At 42.1% G+C, this 27,163-nt stretch overlaps 1 protein-coding gene and 1 long non-coding RNA gene across 5 annotated transcripts in view; both read left to right on the forward strand.

The window, feature by feature from the left end:
- The window catches only part of LOC133222061 (uncharacterized), a 97,920-nt gene extending 74,858 nt beyond the window's left edge, over positions 1 to 23,062 (forward strand). For 2 of the 3 annotated variants that reach the window (XR_009728169.1, XR_009728171.1), the window contains exon 4: positions 2,415 to 2,563. This is a non-coding gene — a long non-coding RNA (uncharacterized LOC133222061). Of the gene's footprint in view, positions 1 to 2,414; positions 2,564 to 22,335 lie in introns of those variants that run through there. The other variant, XR_009728170.1, reaches the window with a different exon arrangement.
- An 876-nt stretch (positions 23,063 to 23,938) lies between these two features.
- ARHGEF26 (Rho guanine nucleotide exchange factor 26) overlaps positions 23,939 to 27,163 on the forward strand; it is a 55,417-nt gene continuing 52,192 nt past the window's right edge. Inside the window, exons 1-2 of one of the 2 annotated variants that reach the window (XM_061371551.1) lie at positions 23,939 to 25,334; positions 26,858 to 26,897. In XM_061371551.1, coding sequence (XP_061227535.1) covers positions 24,297 to 25,334; positions 26,858 to 26,897 — 1,078 coding nt within the window. In that variant the 5' untranslated portion in view covers positions 23,939 to 24,296. The remainder of the gene's footprint in view (positions 25,335 to 26,857; positions 26,898 to 27,163) is intronic. The other variant, XM_061371550.1, reaches the window with a different exon arrangement.

A 27,163-nucleotide genomic window follows, 5' to 3' on the forward strand; every position in this document is an offset into this window, starting at 1 on the left:
AAATCCTGCCAGAACAATTTGATGGCCTTCTATGATGGAGCTATGGAATTGATGGACAGGGGTAGAGCAGTTGATGTCATCTACCTGGACTTCTGCAAAGCTTTTGACGCTGTGACACACGACATCCTTGTCTCTAAATTAGAGAAACATCAAATGGATGGAGCACTTGGTGGATAAAGAACTGGCTGGAGGGCCACACACAAAGGGTTGTGGTCAATGGCTCAATGTCCGGCTGGAGACCAGTAACAAGTGGTGTCCCTCAGGGATCGGTGTTGGGGCCAGTCTTGTTCAACATCTTTGTCACTGACATGGACAGTGGGATTGAGTGTGCCCTCAGCAAGTTTGCCGATGACACCAAGCTGTGTGGTTCGGTTGATACGCTGGAGGGAAGGAATGCCATCCAGAGGGACCTTGACACGCTTGTGAGGTGGGCTGATGCCAACCTCATAAAGTTTAACCATGCCAAGTGCAAGGTCCTACACCTGGTCAGAGCAATCCCAGGCACAGCTACAGGCTGGGCAGAGAAGAGATTCAGAGCAGCCCTGCAGAGAAGGACTTGGGGGTACTGGTCGATGAGAAAATGAACATGAGCCAGCAGTGTGCGCTCGCAGCCCAGAAAGCCAACCATATCCTGGGCTGCATCAAAAGGAGCGTGACCAGCAGGTCGAAGGAGGTGATCCTGCCCCTCTACTCTGTTCTCGTGAGACCTCACTTGGAGTATTGTGTGCAGTTCTGGTGTCCTCAACATAAAAAGGACATGGAACTGTTGGAACAAGTCCAGAGGAGGGCCACGAGAATGATCAGGGGACTGGAGCACCTCCCATATGAAGATCGGCTGAGAAAGTTGGGGCTGTTCAGCCTGGAGAAGAGAAGGCTGAATTCCAGGGTCTGAAAGGGGCCTATAGGAATGCTGGGGATGGACTCTTCATTAGGGACTGTAGTGACAGGACAAGGGGTAACGGGTAAGAACTTAAACAGCGGAAATTTAGATTGGATATAAGGAGGAAATTCTTTCCTGTTAGGGTGGTGAGGCACTGGAATGGGTTGCCCAGGGAGGTTGTGAATGCTCCATCCCTGACAGTGTTCAAGCCAGGTTGGACAGAGCCTTGGGCGACATGGTTTAGTGTGAGGTGTCCCTGCCCATGGCAGGAGGGTTGGAACTAGATGATCTTAAGGTCCTTTCCAACCCTAACTATTCTATGATTCTGTGATTCTTCTAGTGATTCATTCCTTCATGCGGATGAAGTTCTACTGGTATAAATGGGCCTAGACAAACAGAACATACTCCTCAGTTGAAAGTCATTTCACTGATGCAAGCAGTTTCATGCCCTTTAGTTTATTTCCCCCGAGGTTTATACTGCATGAAATATGCCAACATAGTCAAAGCAGAGAAACCTTTGCAATGCAAAGACCTGCACCTGAATGAAAGCCTCCTCTGCTTCATGCCTTCAGTTTTCTGTGCCTGTGGTTTTATATGAGGTGTTGCAATGCATAGTCACCTTGCGTGATGTGCTAGTCACAGGGAGGCTCATTCCAGCATGGTTAGATAACACCTGGGTGACAGCAGCTGCAATGTGGGGTGGTGGTGATCACCCTCTCCTTCAGTTCAGAGTTTGCATCTTTGGTTTTGTTCAAATTGGCATGAAGGCAAGTGGCTGGTGTTCTACTTGATAGAAGGTGAGAGGGGACAGCAAATGCTAACTTAATTTGCAAATGACCTGGATATCCCAAGTTTTTGAATGCAGACACTATGGCTTGAGTATCTTGAGGTTCAGTTAAAGAAATGTGCTGGACCCAAGAGATGGCTGAAATATACCTGCACTCTCATGGAGATGGCTTGGACTGTGGTGTTTCACAGTCGGTGTCTACTACCTCTGGAGTGCAGCATATTGTGCAGATACTCCTTGCAGTTGGTTCTCAGCATCTCCAGGTATTAAGGTGTTCTCTCTGGTCTGTGAAGTTTTAGCAGCCTGACACCCATCTATTTGTCTTGCTTTTCTTGCTCTGTCATACTGAGTTGTGTGCTCATCAAGGTGAGAGGTTTTGGAAACCTAGCGCCAGCCCACCTGCCCTCCTCTACACTGCCCACTCCTTAACAGTTTTGATTCTTCAAGAATGATTCAAAGCATAGTTGTGCTTAGGATGCTGATGGTAAAAAAATACCTATCAAAAGGGAGAATGGGTGTGAAGGGAGAAGTTAGCGAAGCTCTTGGAATTACAATTGAGTTGTATATTTGTGTGGTATATGTGAATATTCATCTGTGCATAGTGCTGCCTAGATCTGAGACAGCTGCCTGTGCTAACTCTGATAAATCAAACAAAGTAAGCACAAGTACTAAAGATTGCATGTTGCATAAAGCATTTCAGGGTAAAGATTCATCATGCTATTCTTGTCTAAAGAGTGAAGTTTACAGGAAGATCAAAGGTCAAAGCCCAAAATATGGAAGATGAGCTCACTGGAAGTTGCTCAAGATTTCAGATAAACTGCATATCCAACAACAATGGAGCAGACAGCATGTCCATACTGTAATAAGAGGTTAGAGTTAAAGAACAGATGCTGCACAGATTGCAAAACAAGTGGCACAATCCTTTTCTTGAATCCTTCACTTGAAACAAGGACTCTTCCTAGACAGGCATGGCTTTATTTCTTAACCATTGCAAGCAGGTAAAAATACATAAGTAAAAATAAAGCTGTGACTAGCTTAGAGTCATGTGCAACAGAACTTTAATATGAAGCCTAAACTTGCACATTTGTTTAAAATCTCCAATGAAGCCAAGAGAATTTTATAAAAGGAGTGCATTCTTGTTAAAGCTGTCTCCTCCCTTGCAACACCTCCACTCAGCAGCATAGCCTGCAGCCTTGACTCACTTTTTGCATAAGCAAAGACTGAAGATAAGGAGAGGGAAATGGTAATAGAGACCTGCAGTTTGCAAATTGCCCTGCCCAGAAAGAATTCTGGACTTTGATTCAGTTGCTTTTTCCAGAGTATTGCTTTATCCCACTTCTCTGCAAGTGCTTTTCACTGAATGCTCTATCACTTCAGCTTGCTGCCTTGAAACTGGCAAATTAGCTTTTTCAGTTATTTTTGTCCAACATTTTAAAGCTGCAAGTCCTGGATCCTGTCTCCTTTTCCCCATTCTCCCCTTGTACTGGATTCTCTTTCTTATATCTCGTTTTCTAAGTTCTGACTCATTTCACTCTCTTTTGTGTACTCCTTTGGCATCTCCCAAGATGTCTGTCTGCCAACTCCCTTCAATCCCCATGTCTCCTGCAGTCAGAATGTTTCTTGGATGCTTGCCCGTTCTCAGACTTTAAACCTCAGTATTTCTAGGATCTGCTCTCTTGAGATTTTTTTTCCTTTTTTATTTCCTCACCTTTTTTAATATTTCTAATCATTTCTCCTTTAGCCCTGTGCTGAACTCTCTCTAGGCACAAGGAAAATCAGAATGTTCTTTTGCAACCTGACTTGGAGCATATTGAATCCAGAAGGGTAGTATAGAGATTTGTTTAAATATGCTCGGGGGGGGGCCCCCCCAGTATTCAGAGTGCAAGGGTCTCTCGGCTGCCTTTTTAAAGAGCAAGGTCAAAGTTTGAATATTCTGTAACAATCTACATATGCTAAACACTTCCATTTGTGGGCAAACTTGGGGAAGGCAAGAGATGACAGGCAGCATTATTTCTGGCCATTTTATTTCATTCTTTTTATTTGTTATAAAGGGTGTTTCCCACAAATGATCATGTATGGTCACAATCCCTCTCTCATATTCTTTTTTTCATTGTTTTTATTTTGGGAAACGGGTACAGAAAGAGATTAAGTCTGTGGATCTAGAAATACATTCGGCTTGCAGAAGTACTTGCCAGTCCATACATGAAGTGCTCCAATCTGCATGAGAACTCAGTATCAGACTTAGCAGCTGGATGAACATTTGCTGCAGGCTTGCTTTTTAACCTGTAATCTTAAGGCAGTAATTTCTCATGTTGCATTTGCCAATTATAACCAACATAATAATCACATACTGACATACATGAATAAAGAGGAAAACTGTCACCTCATCCTAAGGCTAGAATATTGTGTTATTCATTAATCTGTTTATACATTTGTATAAATAGGCCATATGGACATCCATTAGTGAATGTTCTTTGCAAATTTAGCCCCTTCTTTCTACATGTGATAATTCAGTTTTGACTTCTGCAGAGCATTTGCATGATTGGAATAAACTTACGTACTGGACTAAAAAAATAATGTTTAATTCAATGAGGAGCTATAAGTCTTTCAAGGAAGTTGAACTAAGTTGTATTCATATGTGTCATAGATATATTTATAATCTTTCTGCCTATGGGTCTTTTGCATAGTAATTCGGATCATATTGATCACTCATAGATGACTGATCACGTAAGTCAGACACTGGTGGTTCCTTTTACTTGATTAGATATGTATAACTTCTTTTTTAGTAATATTACCTTCATCAGATCACCTGGGTAACAGTGTCTACACATATATACACACATACACATGTGTATGTATGTATTTAAGAACACAAATTTCATTCTATATGCATGGTTTCTGTGCAGGCAGAGAGTACAGTTGACATCACTCCCAGAGCTACTGTTTCCGGAACAGGCAGAATCCTGATGGTGTTAACCATCCCACACTGAGTGCCTTCACAAGCTAATGCATGCTACATCTTAACCCTTCAGCCATTCTTGCTGGAGCAGACATCCTTCATGCAGCGGTCACTGTCCTTCACTGAGCTGAAATCTCAACAGTAGCTCAAGTTCATGGGGGGCAAATGATGGTTCTGTGAGCTCAGCCAGCAGTGCTGACCCATGGTACTGGCTTAATAGCCTGTGGCGGTCACGCTGCCATGTCTGGCCTGCCCTGTGCACACGTGTAACGTGCCATGGTTCATATAGCCAGGAGTTTTATTCATCTTTGCTTTATGGTTCATATAAACTAAACGTGTAGTGATAAACCACACAGATGTCTGTTACAGATTCTTAAAACTCTCTTCCTGATTTAGTGTTTTTATAAATAGCTGTTTTCTGTTTACTTTCATGAGTTGTAATTGACAGCAGTGGGACTCTTGTTAAAGTATGTTTCTTACTAGTGCTCGATGTGTTCATCACAGCTAAAATACTGCAGTGAATACCAAAGGAATTATGCCTTAAGTGAAGACTGAAATGTAAATCTCAGGATACTGTCCTCCAGCGATGTAAACTGCCTTTCATTTGTTTGCTCCTTAAATTCTTGTATTAAAGATACCTTAATATGTAAGTATAGCTGTCACTTAGCAACGCCCATATTAAAACCAGTCTGCTGAGGATCACTGCTCTTTGCAGCAGCCATAGTAGATGGAGTAAGGAGAAAGATCCTTGAACTGAATTGTGTTGAAGGGAGAAATCTGAAGGCACAATAGATTTTGTACGAAGGTTTGCCTGTGTATGTTCTTCAAGAGGAGTCAGTTACAGGGCACCAGGATGTGCAGTGAATGTAATTGCTCCAGTATGCAAAGCGAAAATCAGTAAACCCACCGTTCCTTCACATCCGCTCTGTGGTAGCATTAACCCAGGGAATATTGAACAGGAATGCAGGATGGAAGGCTATAACAGATAAGGACAGTGTGCAGAGGAGGCAGCTCAGGAGTCAAAGGCAGTGTGAGAGAAAACAGTGTCTGGAGCTCAGGGTCAGTTGATATGATTGTGAATAATGCATGTGTTGCTGGTTAGATCTGTTTAAACTAATTTATTTCTTACCAATTTTTTGCAAGTGATTTAATTGTTGGTATGATAAATGCTTGTAACTGAATATCAATCACAGTTTAAAGCACTGTTTGCATTTTTAAGCCTCAAATATCTAGGCTTAATTTTGCGGTAATATGACTGGCAAGCTAGCACATAAATATTATTCTGACCTGTAAATGTAAATAACTATGAATTACTGTCCAATAGCAATGATCACACTAGATGTCTTAGCTGCAGCTCTGTTTTATGTGGGCATAATTTAAATGGAATTGGGTCAGCAGTAATTTAGCCTAATTAAGACTGTGTTTTTTGGACTCTGATGGACTTTTATAGCTGAGCTGTATGCAGATTTGAAAGGAATGGAGTCATGGAACTTGTGTGGATGTAAATGAGAACAAAATGTCATCTGTAACTGTTTTCTTTAAGCATGTGCTTTTCCTTTTACATAATGCAAGGAAAAAGGACAGTTAAGGAAATTTAAACGCGTGATTGTCTAATCTGTCAATTATTTGCATTGACAGATTTATAACCTCACCCTGTGGAGAGAAGTGAATAGAAGTGTGTACTGGATAAGATGCTATATGTACAATTCTCATAATAGTGTGCATTAATTTTTTTAGCAGAGGATTTTCTCAAAAACTCAGATTGCTGCTTAGCTCGATTCTCAATCACGGATACAAATCTTGCCATTCACCCAATGAGAACAAAGTTAGGCTCGTGATGACAATTTCACAAAGTCCCACACCTAATAGATACTTCACGTGACAGAAAAGAATAAAAGTTGTCTTCCTTTCATGAAAGCAGTTATGTAGATAATTTTGCATACAGCAGAATGCACCATATCCTGGCACTTCACCTGTGTTGCCAAACAGCATCAGATGCAGGTTTGCCAAGGTGTTATCTGGAGATCTTATTTACTCAAAAACGTGGACCTCACAGCATTCTGCCAAACCAGCCTGGAGAGGCAGCACAGACAGTGGAAACCCATCTCTGGGGCAGCCTCACAGGAGGGTGACCTCCGTCGGCTCAGGCTCCTTCTCCTCTGGGTTTACATCAGACTGTAATGCTTGGGAGCTGTGAATAATTAAGATGGGGATTATATTCCTCTAACAAATTGGCAAAGAAAAGCAGTAGATTTTACTCAAATTTTATTGTACCTTTAATCTTTTACTTTATCATCTGTCTCCAGGTGAGATCAGTCAGTTGTAGAAAAACCTCTATGAATTCAACTTAAGCACCTTTTAGAAGGAGATGAAAAATGCTGTTAGGAGTGATTCTTAAGGTTCAAGGGAGGCTTGAAGAGAAAGGTTCATCATTTATAATCCAATAATTTAACCAGGGTAACTTTTTTTGCTGAGTTTTATCTCCTCAAGCACAGGGAAATCTAGCTTTCTCTCCTTCATGTCCTTTTTCACATTTCTACTGCTGCTAGGCTGTTTTGGGACTAAAATAAGGTGAACAAAGAGTGAATCCAATTATTCTGTTGCCACCAGGTGAAGCAGTGGCTAAGGGCAAACACTTTCATACTTTTTCCACCTTCAGAGTTTTAGTCATAATGTATTTTCAACTGTAGGCTTGTAAAGGTTAGTTTGAAATAAGCTTATCAGTCTAGGAACGCAAGTCATGAACTTCTTCAGCTCTTTATCTAACATAAGAATTTGAATGCAGAAGAAACAAAGGACTAATAGGCCTTGGGGTTTTAAGTCACAGATGCCATGTGACTATTACCATAGCATACAGCACAATGGATCTTTGAGCAGCTAGCCAAATATATGCTGTATTATTTTTTCTTTTACATAAAAACTAAGCTGGATTTGTGAATGGTTAGGCACTAACGAGTTGGATGCTGATGAGGAATGGTGCTGCTGGCTGGACACTGGGTGAGTGAGTGTCCTCTAGCAAAGGAGAGAATCTTTTGCCTTTTTCCTTTCTAGCAAGGAAAGAGCAATGGTGGAACCATTCTCTGAAACTGCTCCAGTGCCATTTCTGATGTAGCATCTTAAGCCTTCCTGCACCTGCTGATTTCCCCACGAGGTTAAGGAGATACTAGGTATGTTAGTTTACTAGGCCTGTGCTCAGTTCTTCTGTTGTTTGTCCACATGTTTACAGAACTTAGCAGCTCTCTGTGGAGCAGACGTGGCACATGGCTTGTCCACATCTCTGCAGTAAGAAGTGCTGTTGATGTGTTCAGTTACAGCTTTGCTTGCAGGCTGGTGAGCCATTGCCCACTGGCAGAAAGCAGGTGAGAGGACATCCTAGAAAATAGTCTGGTATTGTATCTCAGGTCTTGAACAGGACTCAGAATTCTGATTTGCCTGCTGATGGACCTTGTCACTGCTGCCCCACCAAGGTCTGGTACTGCATGCTAGGCATGGCAGAAGGCAAATAAGGAGCCTGACAGAAACTTTTTCTCAAACCGTGGAAATCAAAACAGAGGCTTCATTTATTAAAATGATTAAGTCATGTATTCATTTCATTGACTGGGTTTTTGGCCTGTGAATACAGAATTTGGAACTGTCTGTTCTTTGCTTGTTTTTCCATGTTTCAGACATTCTCACTCCAGTCATGTTTTGTTCCATCTATATCCTTTCCCCCGAAAGAACATAGTGTCTGCTGAGCAGCAGCTTTATAAAACAAATTAATCCCTAAGGCAGGACACTTGTGCTTTTGTCTTACCTTCAGTAGATTTTGAAATGTATAATTTATATCCATGTATAATATATCAGTGTATAATTCCAAAGGTTTTCAAGAATCATAGCCACTTTCCCTGCTTTACATGTTCCTGTGTTTTTAACTGTGTTTTTAAGAGGACTCCTTTACTAATTGAGTCTTTATTAAGTGAATAGTCTTTAAAAGTGTTTATCACAAATGTACATTTAAATCTGTTCTGTTCCATCCTGGCGTTTTAGAACAGTCTTTTCACTTTTTTCACTTCTCCTTCAAGAAGGAAGAATGGACAAAATGTGAAGCACGTGTAAGTGAAGTGACGATGTACAGCCTGGGGGAGAAAGCGGATCTTCTCTTTTTTCTTTTTTTTTTTTTTTAAATGATCTTAAAATCTTTCTTTTAATGGATTCAGAAGTTGCCTTCTTTCGTGCTTATGTGGATCTATTATAACTGCTAGCTCAGCTTCTTCTGTTCAGTTTGTGAAGAGCTTTTCATACTGTATTTTTAAATACAGAGTTAAAAGCATGCTGAGCTTTTGTTCTGCCCTGACAAGAGCTTTTGTGTGTGTGTGCAATGGCTACCTTCCATTTGCTATCTTGTTCTCTAGTCCTGGGCAAATCTCTGTATGTTTTAGAAATGGACAGTCCTACTATCCTGGCATTACCATTGGTTACTGGGAGCTTCTGGAAGGAGTAACCCATCTTTGGATTCTTTATTTGACTGCCCTTCCTTTGCATAAATGAGAAATGTCTGTTCCCTTTGGGACAATGGAATACAGTACTCTTCTTGGTAAGGAGATCTCAGGCTCTTTGTCAGTGACAAGTCAGCTGTGAATATGTGAATTTCCTCAAACACACCTGTTCTGTACATCTACGCTGATAGTCTATTAAATATTCATAACCTCTGCTGCTCTATCCAGTAGCTCTGGAAGTATGCAAGGCACGCAGGTCCTCCTTGGGCAGCTACTAGTGATGATGGGTTGAGTAAAATAATCTGTGACAGAGTTATTTCTTAGGTAACTTTTTTTTAATTTTTTGTTTTTTTCAGAAAGGTATGTGTGAGTATATGAATACATACAGGTGCAAAACTAATGACAATAAGCATGCTAAAAGAAGAAAAGAACTTGCTTTAATTTTAGTTTGCTAAGCAACATGCTTGGCATGGTTTTCTACCTCTCAACAGTCTGAGTGAAGAAATAAGAATGGGCTAAAAGCCAGAGCTCCCCTTTCAGCTCTATTTCCCTTTGGGATGGCTGTATCATTCTGAACAGGACTTTTCATGTGCTTTTATAGCCCTGCCAAGGGCCTCTCAAGTCCTTCCTGTACAACCCACATCCAACTCCAGCGATCCTATCCTTGGTAAAAGGGATGTGGCTGTTTGGTCTGCCATTTCAGCACTGGGTGCATTTCTGTGTCAGGAGCAGCGTAGTGACACCCATCCTTGTCCCTGTTCCTGTCTGCATACCTTCCTCTTTCTTCTTTTTCTCTAGAGAAAAATATATGTGCATTTATACATATAAACATACATAATAATGTGTCTAAAATGCCCAAATAATTCATTAATATGTAGAATAAAAGCAGGGTTTAAATAGTCATCCCAAAATAATGCATCTGTCTTTTCTGTTTCTGTGATGAATGCCAGGGTACCACACCCTCAGCGTGGACTGTGGCCATGTTTTCACTGAACACTGATAGAACAAGAAGAGGGAATCTGCTGTGTCGCTTGGCTCCTGCTGGCCTCTCTGAAGCATGGTGAGGGCTGCCAGCAAGACCTCAGAGGCATATATTATCACCAGAATGAAATTCCCATTACAAGGATGCAGCCAAAGGCTCACAATTTAAAAATCTGATTTAATGTTCTTAATGGATTAAGGCCATAATTTTATTGTGCTTTCCTCCAAGGAAAAGAAGAATTGCAGTTGTACTTTATTAAAAAAAGGTGAATGATAAGATTCGAGAGAGTTCAGACTGATCTTTTCAAACAGACATCATCTAGTGTAGGGAGCAGTTGTTAAAATACAGGTTTTTTTCCTCAAATAATAACCATGGATTAAATCAGTTGGGCAATTCAGAATCAGAATTTGACTGTGCAAAGGTCAAAGAAAGGTTTGCATTATCCTGTAACTTAAATAAATCTTTCACTCAAAGTAGGACCCTGTGACAAAGGCTATTTTTGGACTTAAATTTTCGAGCAGCCCTCTTTTGTTGTAATACAGTGTACTTCTGATAGATATCTGTTTCAAAGAACAGCTTTCAAAATGTTTGTGTCACAGAAGCTGGATCTTTATATGTTTTTTCCCCTGTTGGAAGTGTCTCAATTTTTGTAGCTTTAGTTTTGGATGGTCAGTTACAGTTAAGTAGTTAAGTCCAAGAATATTAGTGTGCTTTTTGTCAATGTGATTGGACTGTTCTATTAATGGTTTACTTAAAGCAAAGATATATATTTGCTGTGGTGTTTGCTGGCCAGCCATAGCTATCTGGAGTATTTCAAGTATTTCTAGGCTTTCACTCACAAGGATAAGAACATCTGCAGCTGGCTGTCCTTTCTAATGTCTCTTACTTCTGTCTTAAGTACTTCTCTTGGAATTCTCAGAAGATTTGGGAATGGCTTTTTAAACTTCAAGTTACTGATTAGTTGTAGCTTGACACCTGGCAGGCTGTCCTGATGGATACCATGCAAAATGACCCTATTGCAGAGCCTACTAAAATGGGTAAAGAGGCTCCTGATGATTTGACTAAACTGCCATCTAAGGGATCCATCCAGCTCGCAGATGGCAGAAAATAATTTATTTCAGACTCCTTGCGAAAGACTGTGCTTATCATTACCAACATGGCCAAGTTAGAAAGGGCTGAACAGACTTTCTCCCTGTACAATGCCATGGACTGTGGATGTAGCTCTGAGGAACTTGGCTGACCTTTGCCAAAGGTCCCTTGAGAGAGCATGGCTGGATTCTGCCCTTGGTGGGAGCCATGTGCCTGCTGCTGGCTATTAGAGCATTGAAGGTACCAGGCAAACAATAATATCCTACACAGCAGTGCTGAGTGTTGTGGAGCTGGTCTAATGTTTCTGCCTTGTCTTCAAATAGGATCTGAGTATTTCCAGTTCCTGTGACTTTTTGGCATTGAGGGCTTGTAGCAATGCAAAAGATGGCTATGTCTGGCTAGGTTTCCTCATGCCCCGAGGTTCTACAGTGAATGTTATCATTAACAGAAATCAAGTTAAACATCAACACCAAAGAGAAGGGAATCAGGGTACAAGAAGAAGGCTCGTGTTTGTTTCATTAAGGCATATGCATGTTCTGCAGAGAATTTTCATACATTTATTAGTGGTTTAGTTTGTTCTTCTGATCATTAGTTCCTCTAAAAAGTTACTTATTTTTATAACACTAAAAAAAAAGATGTTAAAAAAAAAAAAAAGGCTGCCAGACTGTTCATGATAGTTGATTTGCATTTTGCTATTTCTCCAGATGGCCTAAACTCTGTCAAAGCTACTGCAGGACTCCCTCCATACCCCAGTTGACATGGTGAAATATAATTTTTATTGTATCATCACTGGATCCACTTAAATCTGTTTAGACCTGGCATGTATGAATTGAGCTTAAAAATTAATTCTAAAACAGTAAACTCATTCAGGATTATTTACAAAGGAGTTTGGGCAGGCTTAACTGGACAGATCATAAAGAATTATTACTTATACAAGTCGAGAGGTGTGGATTGTGCCATGGCTTAGACTGTAATGTAAGACCAAATTCCTTTCCTGTGAGCTTTACTGTATGGTTCTTGCCAAGTCACAAGAGTCCATAAAGGCACGGGCAAAGCAGTATACTACAGTAAAATCCATAGAAAGTATCTGGATGGAAAAACATCTTCCCTGACAAAACTGATCATTCTCTCCCATTCAGCATATGAGAGTTCACCTCTTGCAAGCATTTATATCTAATATCCCACATCTCTAAGCTAAGTCTTAAAATAATTGCTCTTATATAACTTAAAGTGAGATGACTAAGATGATTTATTTTGGTTATTTTGCTACTTGAAGAATTGATTAATTATGATTAACTCTAACCCTAACCCTAGGCTGAGAAAGTTGGGACTGTTCAGCCTGGAGAAGAGAAGCCTGCGTGGAGACCTCATAGCAGCCTTCCAGTATCTGAAGGGGGCCTATAGGGATGCTGGGGATGGACTCTTCATTACGGACTGTAGTGATAGGACAAGGGGTAATGGGTTAAAACTTAAACAGGGGAAGTTTAGATTGGATATAAGGAGGAAGTTCTTTACTGTAAGGGTGGTGAGGCACTGGAATAGGTTGCCCAAGAAGGTTGTGAATGCTCCATCACTGGCAGTGTTCAGGGCCAGGTTGGACGAGGCCTTGGGTGATATATTTTAGAGTGAGGTGTCCCTGCCCAAGGCAGGGGGGTTGGAACTTGATGATCTTAAGGTCCTTTCCAACCCTAACTATTCTATGATTGTATGATTCTATGATTCTATGATACAGAGCAAGTGGGTATCAAGCTAAGTAAACCAGCTTGTAACACGTTTTTCTCTTTTGTCTTAGAGAGAAAACCATATTTCATTTCTGTCTAGCTTCTGGCTTTTATCACTGAAAACCCAAGAACATAAACCACATCATAACATTGCCTAGGAAGGTTATCCATTGCTTCAGTAACTGCTTATTCAGCCAGTGAACACACTGATACTGCCGTGAGGCACTTGTGAATGTTGGCCTGACAAGTGCCAGCTTAAGTCAGGAAGTACTGTAGGACAGAGGATGCCAGCAGTTTAGTATCTCTCTTCTTATTTGTCTTACTTCTAAGACATGCAGAAACAAGAACAAGAAGCACCTTACAGTGCTTCATAGGCAAACTGCTGCTTGAAGTTCTCTTTCTAGGTTTTCCATGTAATGACACAAAGGTTAATTGTTTTTCTCTTGCTTTCAGACTGTATTTTAATGTATTATCATCCACCTTATTTGCCTTTCATCACCTGGGAAACTTCAAATGAAACTGTAAATGAAGCATAAACACTTTAACATCACACATGTATTTAACAGCACAGAGTTTGCTGGGAAGAGACCATGCAAAATTTTGTGAGCTGCAAAGAAACATTCTTGCTGTATGTGTGCGCACCTTAATCTACTCTTCACTTCTTTCTTCTAATACCCCAGAGCATAATTCAACGTGAAAAAAAAACCAAACCTGTGCAAAATACATGATATCAGCCTGTAAAAATAAAATCCCAAAGCAGAGTAAGATCATATACAACTATGAGCAGTGTTTTAACAGGAACAACATTTGCAGAGGTCTTGCTGCCATTCAGACACCACAGAGCATTGCACCTCTGCTGTAAAACTACTGAGAATTCCTAGCCCATGTATTAGTTTGGCTTTTTTTGGCTCTCTAAAGCCTGCTGAAAACCAGCACTGCTAAAAGTTGCTGCTCAGATTAATGGATCATGTAAACATTCAAGGTGGTATCCCAGTGCATTCAGGGCTGCTCATATTTTGTTTCTATGGCCATCAAGCAAGTGCCATGCTGTCTTCTAGTTTCAGATACTTGTAAGGCCTTTGCCAAGTCAGTGAAATTCAGCTGAGTAAGTTCTCATCCTTTGAGAAGGGCTCTCGCCTTTTAAAGCTCTTCCCAACTAGGTAAAGTATGTGGACTTGAAACTGCCTGAGCAGTCTGCTCTTTGTTAGGTCCACGCTTACGCACGCTGGCCAGCCAACCTGCTGGAATAAATAAGCTTGCATGACTCCCATGCTCAGTTTTTTCAGAGTAACTTGAAAAGTATTTAAACTCTTCATTATCATTTATAAAACTGTTTATTCTCCACGGCAGCTACGCTGGGCAAGTTTTCTGCTTATTTTGGGTCCAGTATTGCCTCTCTGGAGGAATGCCGATTTCAAGGTCTTGATCACCTTCAGTTTGATTTAAGGGATAAAATTAGTCTCTGACTAATTTTGAAACCAACTGAAAGACAGTAAAATGTTTTGTCCCTGGGGACTTGTTTCACAGATAAAATTAACAATCTCAGCCAAATTTACTGCTTAGGCAGAGTGCGTTAACTGTTCTCCTTCAGACAGAGGCCTTTGGCAAAACGGTGCTTTGTCTGACCACTTTTTTTTTTTTTTCCCTTCCTTTGAATCCAGAGTTTTCTCTTTTGGGATTCTGTTCTGTTCTTGGCTCAGTGTGTGTCTCCCCCCCCATCTTCTCTCTCTCCTTTTAGTCTTGTTGGAAGTGGTGTATGAATTCTCAGACTTCTCACTCTGCTTCTAACTTGCTTTTGTTTCAGCTGAAGGTCTTTCCCACAATATTCTGATTTACAAACCCACATTCCTTTTTGTCTTCCTCATGACTGCACCTTTCAGGTCTAGAAATTCAATTGCCCAAACTGCTATTTACAAACCATGCCATAAATGTGCTTCATAAATTGTGCTTCTGTGATGCTCTGTGGTACTGAGATCACAAATGGGGATGCCTCATTGTTCAAGGCCAGCTTGGATGGGGCTTTGAGCAACCTCGTCTAGTGGAAAGTGTCCTGCCCATGGCAGGGGGCTGGAACTGCATCCTCTTTCGAACTGAAACAGTTCTATGATTCTGTGAGTTCTGTGCTAGCACATTACCATCCTGGTCCAGCCGGATGCTCTCCCATGCTTTGCTGCTGCAGGAGGAAGTACTTCTGGTATCTGTTACAGTGGGAGATGTAGTCCTAGTGAAGCCGTGTTTGGAAATAGACCCAGAACCATTGTTGCTGTTTTTACTAATCTGCACTGAGCACAGACAATTGGAAAGGAGATCTAAAGGGACAGCTGGAGATCTCCTTTGTACAGGAGAGATACTAAGCTGTAAAAAGCTCTGGTGTTGCAAGTTTTGTGTTTCTTATTGCCACAGTGATCTACCAGAAGTGGTATAATGACTCCTGGCAGGTCATGGGCATGTCATTTGTGTCTCCATGACTTGACAATAAACTGGGGAGAATGGTCCTTACCAGCAGAGCAAAGTGCAGTGACAGCACTCAAGCTGACCAGGTACTAAGACAAGTACTTTTAAGAGATGCTTAAGTTGCTTATTTAAGGCTTGTGCTTTTAACAGATGTGCTACACCTAAGTGCTGAGATGTGCTTTGGGGTTCTGTGTACTTGTTTTGTATATAGATACACATACATAAAACCATGTATAATTTAAGTATGAGAATTATTTTGGTAGAGCTGTAGAGGTTCTTGTGCATTGCTTATCTAATCATGTTAACAGTCTCCTATCTTAATAAAGTTATTTGAGAGACATGAATGATTAAAATTATTTCAGAAGGGCTTGTTGTCTGAAGAAAAATTGTAAGTTTTTAAAATAGTGGTGTATGGAATGAGAAAATGGAAGGTTTAGCCTGGGATGAGTCCTTTCATTCATAGGGCTCTTTGGAGCAGAGATATCATCAGCTTTGAATTTTTGTATGGTAGGTTAGGAAGTAAGTCACAGCCAAGGTGAAGGATGAAAAGAAGGACTTGCATAATGTAACAGAAATTATTTTCAAATGAGAACAGTTCAGTGATGGCTACCAAATGAGCATGAATCTGACTGGAAAGGAGACAACTTTAGAAAACTCAAGCTTAGAGAAACCATACAGCAGAATTCTGGCACACATAACAGAATAAATCCCACTAATTAAAATGTATTTGAGCTAATTAGTGGGTTCAGAGTTGAATTAGGAACATTTCTCACAGCTTGAGGAGGAAAGACAAAAGAAGGGCCAATTTTTCAAAATGTTTAGGAAAGGAACAATCTTCCATATGCATGCTTTGAACAGCACATTGTGCATAGCACACTGCCATGTGGAAGGGACTGGTGAAATACGAGAATGGCGTCTCACTGAGCAGATCAGGGAATTCTGTCAAGCTCACAGTTATTCATGTCCAATTAGTCCTACTGCAGCCAAAATCATGGTTGAAGTCAGTAATAAAACTCCCACAGTCTTTCACAGAACCAGGATCTCACCCATTATGTGTGCATTGATGCATAGTTTCCACTAAAGGAACTTCAGCCAAGAAGCTAAGCGGATCATGGAATCTGAATGTAGAAAGTACAAATGGGAAACTTGAATTTAAGGAGGAAAGGCACACTTCAGAGTTTCAGCTCATTAGAGAAAAACAGATATGAGCTTCCATGCCTCACACTTTAGGTTTCCTCATTTTCTGATTCTGTTGCTATGGCATTCATAAAATCACAGCATTTTAATGCAGCAAAGGAAAAATCTGAGGCATAACTGTGGGGTAATCAGTTGTCCAGTTGTTTGAAGCTAAACCAGGTTCAGCATTTCTGAAAATCATCCCAGCTTAGGTAAGCCATTAAATAGGGCTTAGGTATCTCACCTGAGAGATTTGGGTCTGACAACTTGTGCCTCCATTTTCCACAGCTGCCCCATCCACAAAGGCCATAGCACTATGTTCAGGGTGGGCTTGTGGAGTTACATGGTGTGTAGGTTCAGCAGTCAGCAGAAGGCAAGTAGAACCACATCTCACTTGTAAGTGCAGGATGGACTGGCAAAGTCCAGTGACACAGGCTGGAGAGTCCTAGCCTGCCAGGGGCTCCTTCCTCCTCTGACTGCAGAGAATCATGGAATAGTTAGGGTTGGAAAGGACCTTAAGATCATCAAATTCCAAGCCCTCTGCCATGGGCAGGGACTGTTCACACTAAACCATGTTGCCCAAGGCTCCGTCCAACCTGGCCTTGAACACTGCCAGGGATGGAGCATTTATCACTTCTTTGGGCAACCTGTTCCAGTGCCTCACCACTCTCACAGTAAAGAACTTCCTCCTTACATCTAATCTAAACTTCCCCTGTTTAAGTTTAAACCCGTTCCCCCTTGTCCTATTGCTACAGTCCCTAATGAGAGTCCCTCTCCAGCATCGTTGTAGGCCTCCTTCAGACACTGGAAGGCTTCTATGAGCTCTCCAAGCAGCCTTCTCTTCTCCAGGCTGAACAGCCCCAATTTTCTCAGCCTGTCTTCATACAGGAGGTGCTCAAGCTGCCATTCTCCTGACCCTCCTCTGGACTTGCTCCAGCAGCTCCAGAATTTTTTATCTATCATTAAGAAAGCACATAAAAACCACAGTGGTTCTCCTTTTGTTTTGTTTTGTTTTTTTTTTTTTAATTTCTGTATGAGCAGAATGTGCATTCCTGAACCTTCCCTCACCCGCAACCAAAAAACCAAGAAACCAACAAAACACAACCACCACAACAAAGGAAACCAAACCACACACACACACACACACACAAAACCGACAACAAAATAAATGTAAAGAGTCAGAAGCTGTTCTTTGGAGACATAACCACAGTAATGATCCTCTTCCTCCTGCCACTTGTTCAGGCACTTTCTGTGCAACAAGCAAAGAAAGAATGAAGAGCAAGCACACATAGAAAATAGCAACCTTTAGCTGCAAAGATGTGGTTTTGCAGCTGTCCAGCTTCCTTTAGTTTCTAATAGCAACCACAGAATGTCTTCAGCTATGGCAAGCAATGTTTCAGTCCTTTTGTTAGTAAATGGTTAAAGTACCTTATCTTCCTGCTAAACTGTTTAAATAGCAACATCTTATGAACTATATTAACCAGTTAAAAGTGTTTAGATCTACATTTGTCAGACTTCCCTTAACTTTTCATATAGAATGGATGTTCTTAGAATTACTGAGATGAAATTAATTGTCAGAATTGCAAACATGTAAATGCAATCCTAAAACTGGAAAAACAAGGCATATAAATACATTACAGATGAAGGGTCTCAGTTTTCAGTTTCACGATTCTCCTTTAAAACTCAGATTCATTATACATTCCCTGCACAAAAATTAGAAATAAATGGGAGTTTCGGAAAGTGTGATAACCTTTTACAGGGATTTCCTGCTTTAACAATAGACAGGCTTAATCCTGATGGACCTAATATCAACATAGTATGATAATCATCAACATTTAGTGTGAGGTGTCCTTGCCCATGTCATGGGGATTGGAACTGGATGATCTTAAGGTCCTTTCCAACCCTAACTGTTCTGTGATTCTATGAACATGGAAGTCCATGGGAGTTTTACTAGTGAAAGTATTATAAATCCAAAATTTGTCAGAAAATAAAAAGTAACAGCAAAGGAGGAAATATAATTTAAGCCAAGGCAGGAAATAGTTTTTGCAAAAAAAAATTTGAAATACACACACACAAAATTTGGTTAAGATATTGAAATCTCAAAAACTTCCTGTTGGAAAATTCCTAAGCATCATTACAAGAATCAAAGAAGTGGCAGTACCTCAATCATCAGTCATGTCTCTCAAGGTACTCATTCCTTCTTACTTTTTTTCTGCTGTTCTGTTCCAAACTACATCCCAGTTTAATAGTTAAAATTTAGCTAAGCGTTATTCAGAGCAAAATCTCTCACAGTCTACAGTTGTATAGAAAAGAAAGAGGGAGAGAAGCTAGGGAGGCACTGCGCTTTCTTTATGGCATGGCTGTAAGTGCATGGAGACTGCCTGTGTTGCTGGAGTAACAAGTGTCCTCCTCAGTAAAAATCTGGTGCTCCCATTGGCAAGAAGCTCCACTCCCTTTCAGTTTGCATCTCGGCTGCAATGCAGAAACCAGTAACGGAAGTTTTTCACCAGCGGTCTGGCTCTGTCACACTTGTATCTCATCTTCTTCAGTTTGTGGTGACTTCTGTTGTTGTGGTGGGGTTTTGTGAGACAGTAAGAGTCTTATTCCTTTATGCATGCTAATTATGAGCTGAAGACTTGCTCATAACTTGGAGACTAATCTTCTGGGTAATTCTGGCTCTTTTTCAGCTGACTGTAAACAGGCTGCCCAGAGTCATGAAGAGCATGAAGAGCTTAAAAAGGATGTTATTTATATTAATCATAGAATCATAGAATGATTAGGGTTGGAAAGGACCTTAAAATCATCTAGTTCCAGCCCCCCTGACATGAGCAGGGGCGTCTTATATTTCATAGCTGCCAGTTAATGCAGATGGGACATACAGGTGATTTCATTGCATATTAAACAACAGCTAGGCACTTCCTTGGAGCTGTTTTATCCCCTTCACCACTGCTTGTAGGCACAGAAGAGACAGATGTTGCTGAAAACACCAGCTGCAAGAGGCTGCCTGCAGCAAAAGAGTTGAGGACCCCAAACAGCAGCAAGGTTCACCTTCAGGGTCATGGCTGGTTTGGGACCCAGTTTTGGGGTGGGTTTCCAGAGTAATGCAACCCACATTACATGCATGGGAACTCTTTCTGCTGCAGTTTCCACTACCACAGGTTCTTGCTTACCCCACCCTAAAACCGACTGGGAGGTAAAGAGGACTGGTAAGTGTACGGATTGTATGGATTACACATCACTGATACAGCAAACAGACTAAAGCAAATTATTTAAAACCACCAAATTACAGGTGCTTTCTGAACATCTTCAGGTACTCGCAAGGTTGAAAAGCTGTACCCCTGCACACACCAGAGGGAGAGCCCTGAGGTTGATGTTAGAATTTAAATGGTTTTGAAATGAAACATACAAAGTGTCCTGGTATTTTCCTCTTCTTTCTCTTGTTTGCCAGAAAGCACAGCCCCAGCTCTTGAGTTTTTACAGATCTCCTGTAAGTTACTGCATGATCATTTTAATTTGGTTTTTACATTACAATCTTAGAAAAATGCATATACTGAAACTTGTAACCTTTTCAAAGCTATGTTTTATCTTATTATGATATATATATGCTGTACTGAGTTGGAGAGAAGAAAATGGTATATTTAATATACCTGAAAAGTGTAGAGTATAATACTGATTACACTGCGATCTATTAAAAATTATTCTACAGGACACATACAAGGAACACTGCATTTGGGACTGTGAAGCACGTTAATTCATAAATAAACTCCAAGTCCAACTAATGCGTTCTTTGTCAGATTTCACAGGGAGGATTTTGATTGGCTCTTGATTTGGGGGGGGGGGGGGGGGAGTGGGAAAGATGAACAGTCCTCCATCTTCCTTGGCAAATTTTCAGGGAATAACAAAATTCACCACTGAAAATGTCTGTACATGTCTTCTAATCTATGTTTGTCTCCTATTGGTTGCGATAATCATGGTCTTCTGGACATCATGGAATGCTGGGTGGCAAGCAGGTATAGGAATGCTTTCTGGTTTGGTGCACATTCATAATGCCAGCTTTTAGGTGTTTTGTACTAGCTCAGAAATGGTGAACTGATGTAAAATGTTCACTAGTGAACATTCACAGTCATTAACTGGATTAATCTGTTTGCTGTGACGACGTGGCTGAAAGCTTTGCGGCAGGTTTCTTCCCTCTACATCCTGGGCTCTGTTGGGGGCTGGGTTTTACCTTTGGCAAGCAACTGCACTTTATCTGTAACAGGGCCCAGGGAAGGATGCCCTCCCTGCTGGTACTTAGCTCATTTCAGGTTTTTTCACTTCTAGAAAGGCACCTCAGTGCTCTTACACCCAGACCTTGCTTTGTACAAGGCGTTAATAACTATGTTTAAATTTCCTTATTCTCTTAAATTATATAGTTGATTTTACTTTTGTCATTATGGCAATTTTATTGTAAGGGGTTTATTTCCTTTTTACTGTGTACAAACTCAAACACTGAGGTGGCTGTTAAGAAACCAAAATTATACTTGCATCATAGTTAATGTGTCAGAGAATAATCTTGTAAAAGCTGAGTGTCTCAGTTATTAATAATTAGAATTTATGAGTTAAGAAATATGCTGCAACTGTATCAAATTCCTTGGGAATTTAATGTAGAAAGTCGAGAAATAATTTTAGAAATACTCCCATGTGTGAATTTCCTTTATGATCAATGCCTGAGGCTGTGAAACCCTAGGTGACAACTGAACTAGCATTTTAGGTTATGTCTGTGGCTGCTCCTTGTATGCCTTCCTATTTGAAGCCAGTGTGACAATCTGTCTCATTTTTGAGACATAAGAATTTGTCAAATTTTATTTTCACTGTGCTTTGCTTAGTTTTATTCTTAGTACTATGTGCAGTTTTCCAGGATTCCTCTGGGAGAAGAATTAACACATTTGAACTTCATGTGCACATACATGTTGTTGGCTGTTCCCGTTTTCTTCTGTATTTTTTTTCTGACTGTTTACTACCTACTAAACAGGCTTAGTATAAGCAGTTTTTAATATCTTCAAAGATTAAAAGAGCACTTTTAATCTATTTTTTCTGGTTCATTGATATATGAACTCTTGCAAGTCTGGAGGGAACAATTAAAAATCTAACAATTTTTTTTTTAGTCAGGAGCTTAAGCGTGAGGCCATATTTAAATAAGCAAGTTATTTTTGTGAACTTGAGATGTAAAATTTGAACTCTTGAAGTTAGGCATGTGTTGATGCACCAGAGTGAATTACAGCCCATGCGAGGCTACCCTGGTCCTTTCTCCTGTGATTCTGTACTCAGGCATGTTTGGGAGGATCAGTTAAGATAGCCTTGCCATGCCATTTGCCAGCAAGTCTGACGATAGCCCTTCTCTTTAGATCTCCCTCCTTCTCTAATTAAATTCTTTTCTTGTAACAAACACGATCATACACGATCATCACCTCAGCTTTTACATTTCCTAAGTATCAGTTCAAGATTTCACATCTGCCAGGTACAAATGCAGTGGGGTTTCTTGGTTATATACTCTCAGGATAACAAACCACCCTGCTGCTTCTGCCAACCATGAGCACTTGAACAGTTTCTTAAATCCATGTGCTGCTTCTGCCCTGAGGACAGAGCTCTCCTTGCGCGTTCAGAACCACCCGTCTCATACGCATAGTGCAGGACTAGCTAAATCTCTTCTGCACCTCCTAGCTGACCTCCAGCCCTAAACCCTTCAGGCAGCTGCTAGGTGGTGGGCTCTGCCATACTGGGTTGCTGGTCTAGTCTCCACATCAAAGCTTTTTGTATTGTTCTTTGTTAGCAGAAGTATGTGGAGAAATCAAGCTTGTATCTTGCAGAGAATGAAAGCAGACTGCTTTCTCAGTCTCAGCCAGGTGTGAGGAAACATGTTCAGCCTAACAAAGGTTTTGCTGCTCCCGGCTGTTCAACCATTTCCTAAAAGTCTCCCAGATGTAAACGACGTGAATGTTTCACCACTAATTCAGGTGGCAAAAAACTTGAGAATGAAGGCTAAGATTAAAGGAATAGGTATGTGCCACATGTCCTTCCGTGCCTTACTGTCCCATCTCCAAGCCTCTGGATTGCAGAGTGTCGTAGACTGTGAATGTCAAGCCTCTTGAAGTATTCGAGGTGTTCCTGTTCTACTGATCTGGATCAGACACATTACATGGAAAGAGAAATCACACCCAGAGGTGATCTGTCATCCACTTGAGGGAAGCCTGACAAATAATTTTTGTGATTCAGTACTAGGAAAGCATTCTAAGTTTTATTTTACTTTCATATCTAATGTGACATTTAATAGGAGCTAAATAATTACCCATGCTTAATGTTCCACATAATGTGACAAGATGGTTTTTAAAACATAGGGATAATTATTTTTTTTTCAACAGAAGTAGACACAAGTGTTGACTGTGAAGAGGAAGATAGTGGAACAAGGCCATGTTCTCATTGCTACTAGATGTGTAGTTAGAACAGAAGTGTTTGTGTACTTATTTCAGGGCCCATGCTGCACGGCTCTCCCCTCCTGGCAGTGGTGGCCTTGGCTGGGCTGCTGAGCTGAGCAGAAGCAAGCAGAAACCCTCTGTGCCGGTGCCAAAATGTGAGGCATGTGTTTTGTTTTGCTTTTTAAAACCTACTGTTATCTTTTTATCTATGTTTAAGTTATGTGATGTACCGAAGTTGCAGTTAAGTTTTACTGGTTTTACAGACACACGCTTATGTCCTGTTCTCTTACTGAAAAGCTACTTCTCCCAGCTTCTCCCCAGTGCTTCTTTAGCAGTGAGCCAGCTCCAGCTGGCCAAGTCCAATGCTTTCTCTCATTAATGAGCAAGCGTAGGGGCAGCAAGAATGCGCCAGCTTCTGCCCAGGTTGGCACACGGGAATCACATGGCCTCACACAGGTATCTGTCAAGGATAAAATCAAACATTTTACTTGTGTGGAAGTACTTGTGCATTCCTCCAGCGAGAAGCCCGGCCGGGGCTGTCCGTATGAGGTGGAGAGGGGCTCTGTACAGTGAAGGCTGGTGTGCTTCTCCATCCACTATAACTGGTCTAGATGCCGCTGCTGCCCGTCCTGCACCTGAGTGTACGGTAACGCTGTGGTAACTACTTCAGCTGTTGGCGAGGTGTGACGCTAATTACTGCTGCCGGCCCTGGGCTCCTCCGAGACCGCGCTGCGCGACTTAAGGGCTTTGACGGGGTTACGGTTCACTAAGGCCCAGACAGGCTACAGCGGAAGCTCGATCCCTCCTGCCGCTGTTACCTGCGCGTCCCGGAGCTGGCCCGCGCTTTGCGGGCAGGGGAGGGGCCCGGCGGCGGGGCCGGGCCGGGCTGGGCCGTGGCAGGCCAGCCGGGCACAGCGCCGCTGTATCTGCAACCACAGTGGCTCATGGAAGGCTACAGAAAGGCCGCCCGTCCCAGGTTAGGAGGGGAGCTGGCAGTGTCCCCCCGCCCCCGGGGGGCGCTGCCGTGAGGTGAGGCCCTGGGCGGGAGGACAGACCGGGAACGGGCCCTCCCCTACCCGGCGGCTGAGCGCGGGTTCTTCCCTGTGGGATCAGCGCCTGTCGGCGGGAAGCGCGGGGTGAGTACGATCCGTGGGTGTCTCTGCCCCTCCCCCGCGGCCCGGCGCCCGCCGCGCCGGCGGGGCTGCCGCGGCCTGAGGAGAGGTGCCGCTGGCTTCCCCTTCGCCGAACTGCAGGGAGCGGTGGTGGCGGGCGGGAGGTGCTGCCGCCGCCCTGAGGTCGCGGCGACCCCAAGGAGCAGGCGATGGATGGGGAGGGCGAAGCGGATCTCTTAAGCGACAAGGCGGCGCCGCGGTGGAAAAGGAGGTCGACCCCCCGGCCGCAGTCCCGTGCCTGGAACAAGCCCCGGCCCCAGTCGTACCAGAGCCCCAACGGGGTGCTTTTCACCGACTTTCCCGTGGAGGACAGGTGCACCTTCACCATAACTCAGCCTTCCGGCACCGTCAGCACCTGCTTAGGCGGCAGAGAGTTCCGGAGGAGCCCCTTGTTTTTCAGATCCAGCATGGGATCAGTGTCCAACGGGACGGTGCGGCCTCCAGCCCGTCAAGCGATCTCCCCTGAGGCCTCCCAGGTGCTCTCTATGGTCTCGAACAGTTCTGTCGGTGTTACTGCCAACGGCACCATTACCTCACCGGGAAGCCAGCCGGGTCGGCCTCTCAGGATTTCCAGTCAGTCAGCACTTTCACCACAGCGAGAGCGGATTGCTTTCACGGGCAGCTCTGAGCTCTCACCTACTGGAAACACGCCTTCCTCCAGTAACAGCAACGCGGCAGCGCTGCCCTTGCAATGCAGCCGGGTTTCCAAAATACCAGAGAAAGTATCGCCGGTTTCCCAGGCGATTTCACTAGAACAAGGGGTCCCTCCTCAGAGGCCGGCATCCCCTCGGGACCAGCCTGCCATTCTGAGCACCAACAGCCCCGCCGCCCTCAAAGTGGGCACGCAGCAGATCATTCCCAAGAGTTTGGCTTCCGAAATAAAGGTAACGAATAAAGCCAACAGCCAGAATGCGGACATGAGCAAGAGAGTGCTGAAGGTCCGCAGCATGGTGGAGAGCCTCAGCGTGCCTTTGGTTGCCGACGCTGAGGAAGAGACTGAGGGCGACTTGGAGAGTCCAGGGACCCTGCGTCGCGGCCTGAGGTCAACATCCTACCGCAGAGCGGTGGTAAGCGGTGTGGACTTCGACAGCTCTAATAATTTGAAGAAAAAGAACAGAATGTCACAGCCCATACTTAAAGCAGTTGTTGAAGATAAAGAGAAATTTTCGAGCCTGGGGAGGATAAAGGTAAGTTGTGTTCATCAGTGGCATGGGGATTCGAGTAGTGTAGGTTACACTGGAGTGTAATTTGCAGTCTCTCTTGTCTGTAAATGCTGGGAGGGGGTCAGTTTTCTTTTTGCTACCACCGAACTTCATATGGATGAGTCTCACAGGTCACTTCCAAGTGTTGCTTTCAAAGTAGACAGGGGCTTCAGGGACATGATCACTGTGGAAATCTGGGCAGTTCCAAACTATGTTAATGGCAGCCTCATGCGGCGTTTCTTGCTGGATTCCTCAGCACATCGAGGTTTTCTTTTACAATCAAGATAATGTTTTAAAACCCGTTTTTGCAGAAAATAATAATAAAACCAGAAAAAAAACAACAATGTAATAAAGACACAATAAAGTCTGCTAAAGTAGTAGCATCCTCCCCTACTCCTCTGTCTGAGACATTACTTTTAAAATATTTTTAAAAATCAGAGTGAGGTTGTTTGTTTTTTTGGTGGGGTTTCTTTTTGTTTGTTTGTTTTGGTTTTTAATTGGTAGAGACCACTTCGGGTATCTTTTTGTAAGAAAAAGCTGCATGCCTGTTTATAATTTTTGGTTGTAATCCCTTAGGAGTAGTAGATCTATATTTAATGTTAGTATTTTCGAATTATAAAGACTTCCTGAAAACCTTCTTACTTGAACATACAATATAGTAATCTTGTATTCCTTCTTTTTTAATATGATTTGTTACTTTAAAAATGTATTTGTTGTGTTCTGCTAAGTTTGGAATTGTGTAATAAAGTACTCCAGGCTGAGGGGCTAATGCTGTAGCTATTGAAATAATTATCAGCTCTATGACAATTTTCAGTGAAATTAAAAATTATGGTTTGTGAAAATGTTACAAGTGGTGAAATAGTAATTGATTAAATTGTGAACTCCTACAGCATAGGGAGGCGGAATGTTTTGGCTCGGTAGCAGATTTATAACAGTAAGTTGTATTTAAAATAGGACAAGATGTTGTCCTGTCCTTACACCCTAAACTGTTTTTGCTGGTAATATTTTCTTTAAATAGACCTCTTAGACCATAAGACTTGTTGCACCAAAAGAGCTGTTTTATTTCAGGGATTTCTTTAGTCTTATAATTAGTTTACAGAATATTTGATGTGGCTGTTATTTGTAGAGTGTGTGGAAAGTGGCAGCTGCTCAGTCCTGCACCTAATATCCTTGTAGGAAGGCCCAGTGACAAGGGACAAGTTGAGAGTTCACTGAACTCTTGTAAAGCTAGTAGTATGCTATGCTTTTGAAACGTAGGAAAATGAAGCATTTAGGACAAATACGTATAAAGAGCGCACAAGAGAAGGAAAACCAGAGCAGCCTTTCACCTTCTGTGTGTGTGGAAGCAATCATTTTCATGAATACATGTCCAACACCAGAAGTTTATAGACCAGGGTCTGTCAATTTGGTGCCTAAGTATCAAATGAAACAGAAGCTCTTGTTACTGTTGGTTATTTTTGCATGCTTCTTTTAATGTGTATTTATCTCTTTCTTGTTAAAATCGTCAGAAGAAAGTGCTGAAAGGACAAGGGACGTTTGATGGAGAAGGTAAGCCCTTTTCTGTACAGACTTGATAATATGCTCAGTCACAAGAGAAATTAACTTCAGGATCATTTTGCACACTTTCGTATGTAATCAAAGGCTAAGTACCTTGTTTTACAGTAAACTGGCTAGAAGATGGAACTGTAACTTTGGTTCTAGACATACTTTAGAGACTATTTTAAAGAATACAGAGTGGCAGGCTAAAAGTTGGAGTTTAGAGGCTTCTTTTCCATTCAAACTCCTGTCCCTCCTAGAAGATAAACTGACCAATG

Source organism: Neopsephotus bourkii, unplaced genomic scaffold (genome assembly GCF_033783945.1).
Source record: "Neopsephotus bourkii isolate Nb327-2 ecotype Australia unplaced genomic scaffold, CSIRO-AGI_Nbou_v1 NB_1574, whole genome shotgun sequence".
Taxonomy (NCBI): domain Eukaryota; kingdom Metazoa; phylum Chordata; class Aves; order Psittaciformes; family Psittacidae; genus Neopsephotus; species Neopsephotus bourkii.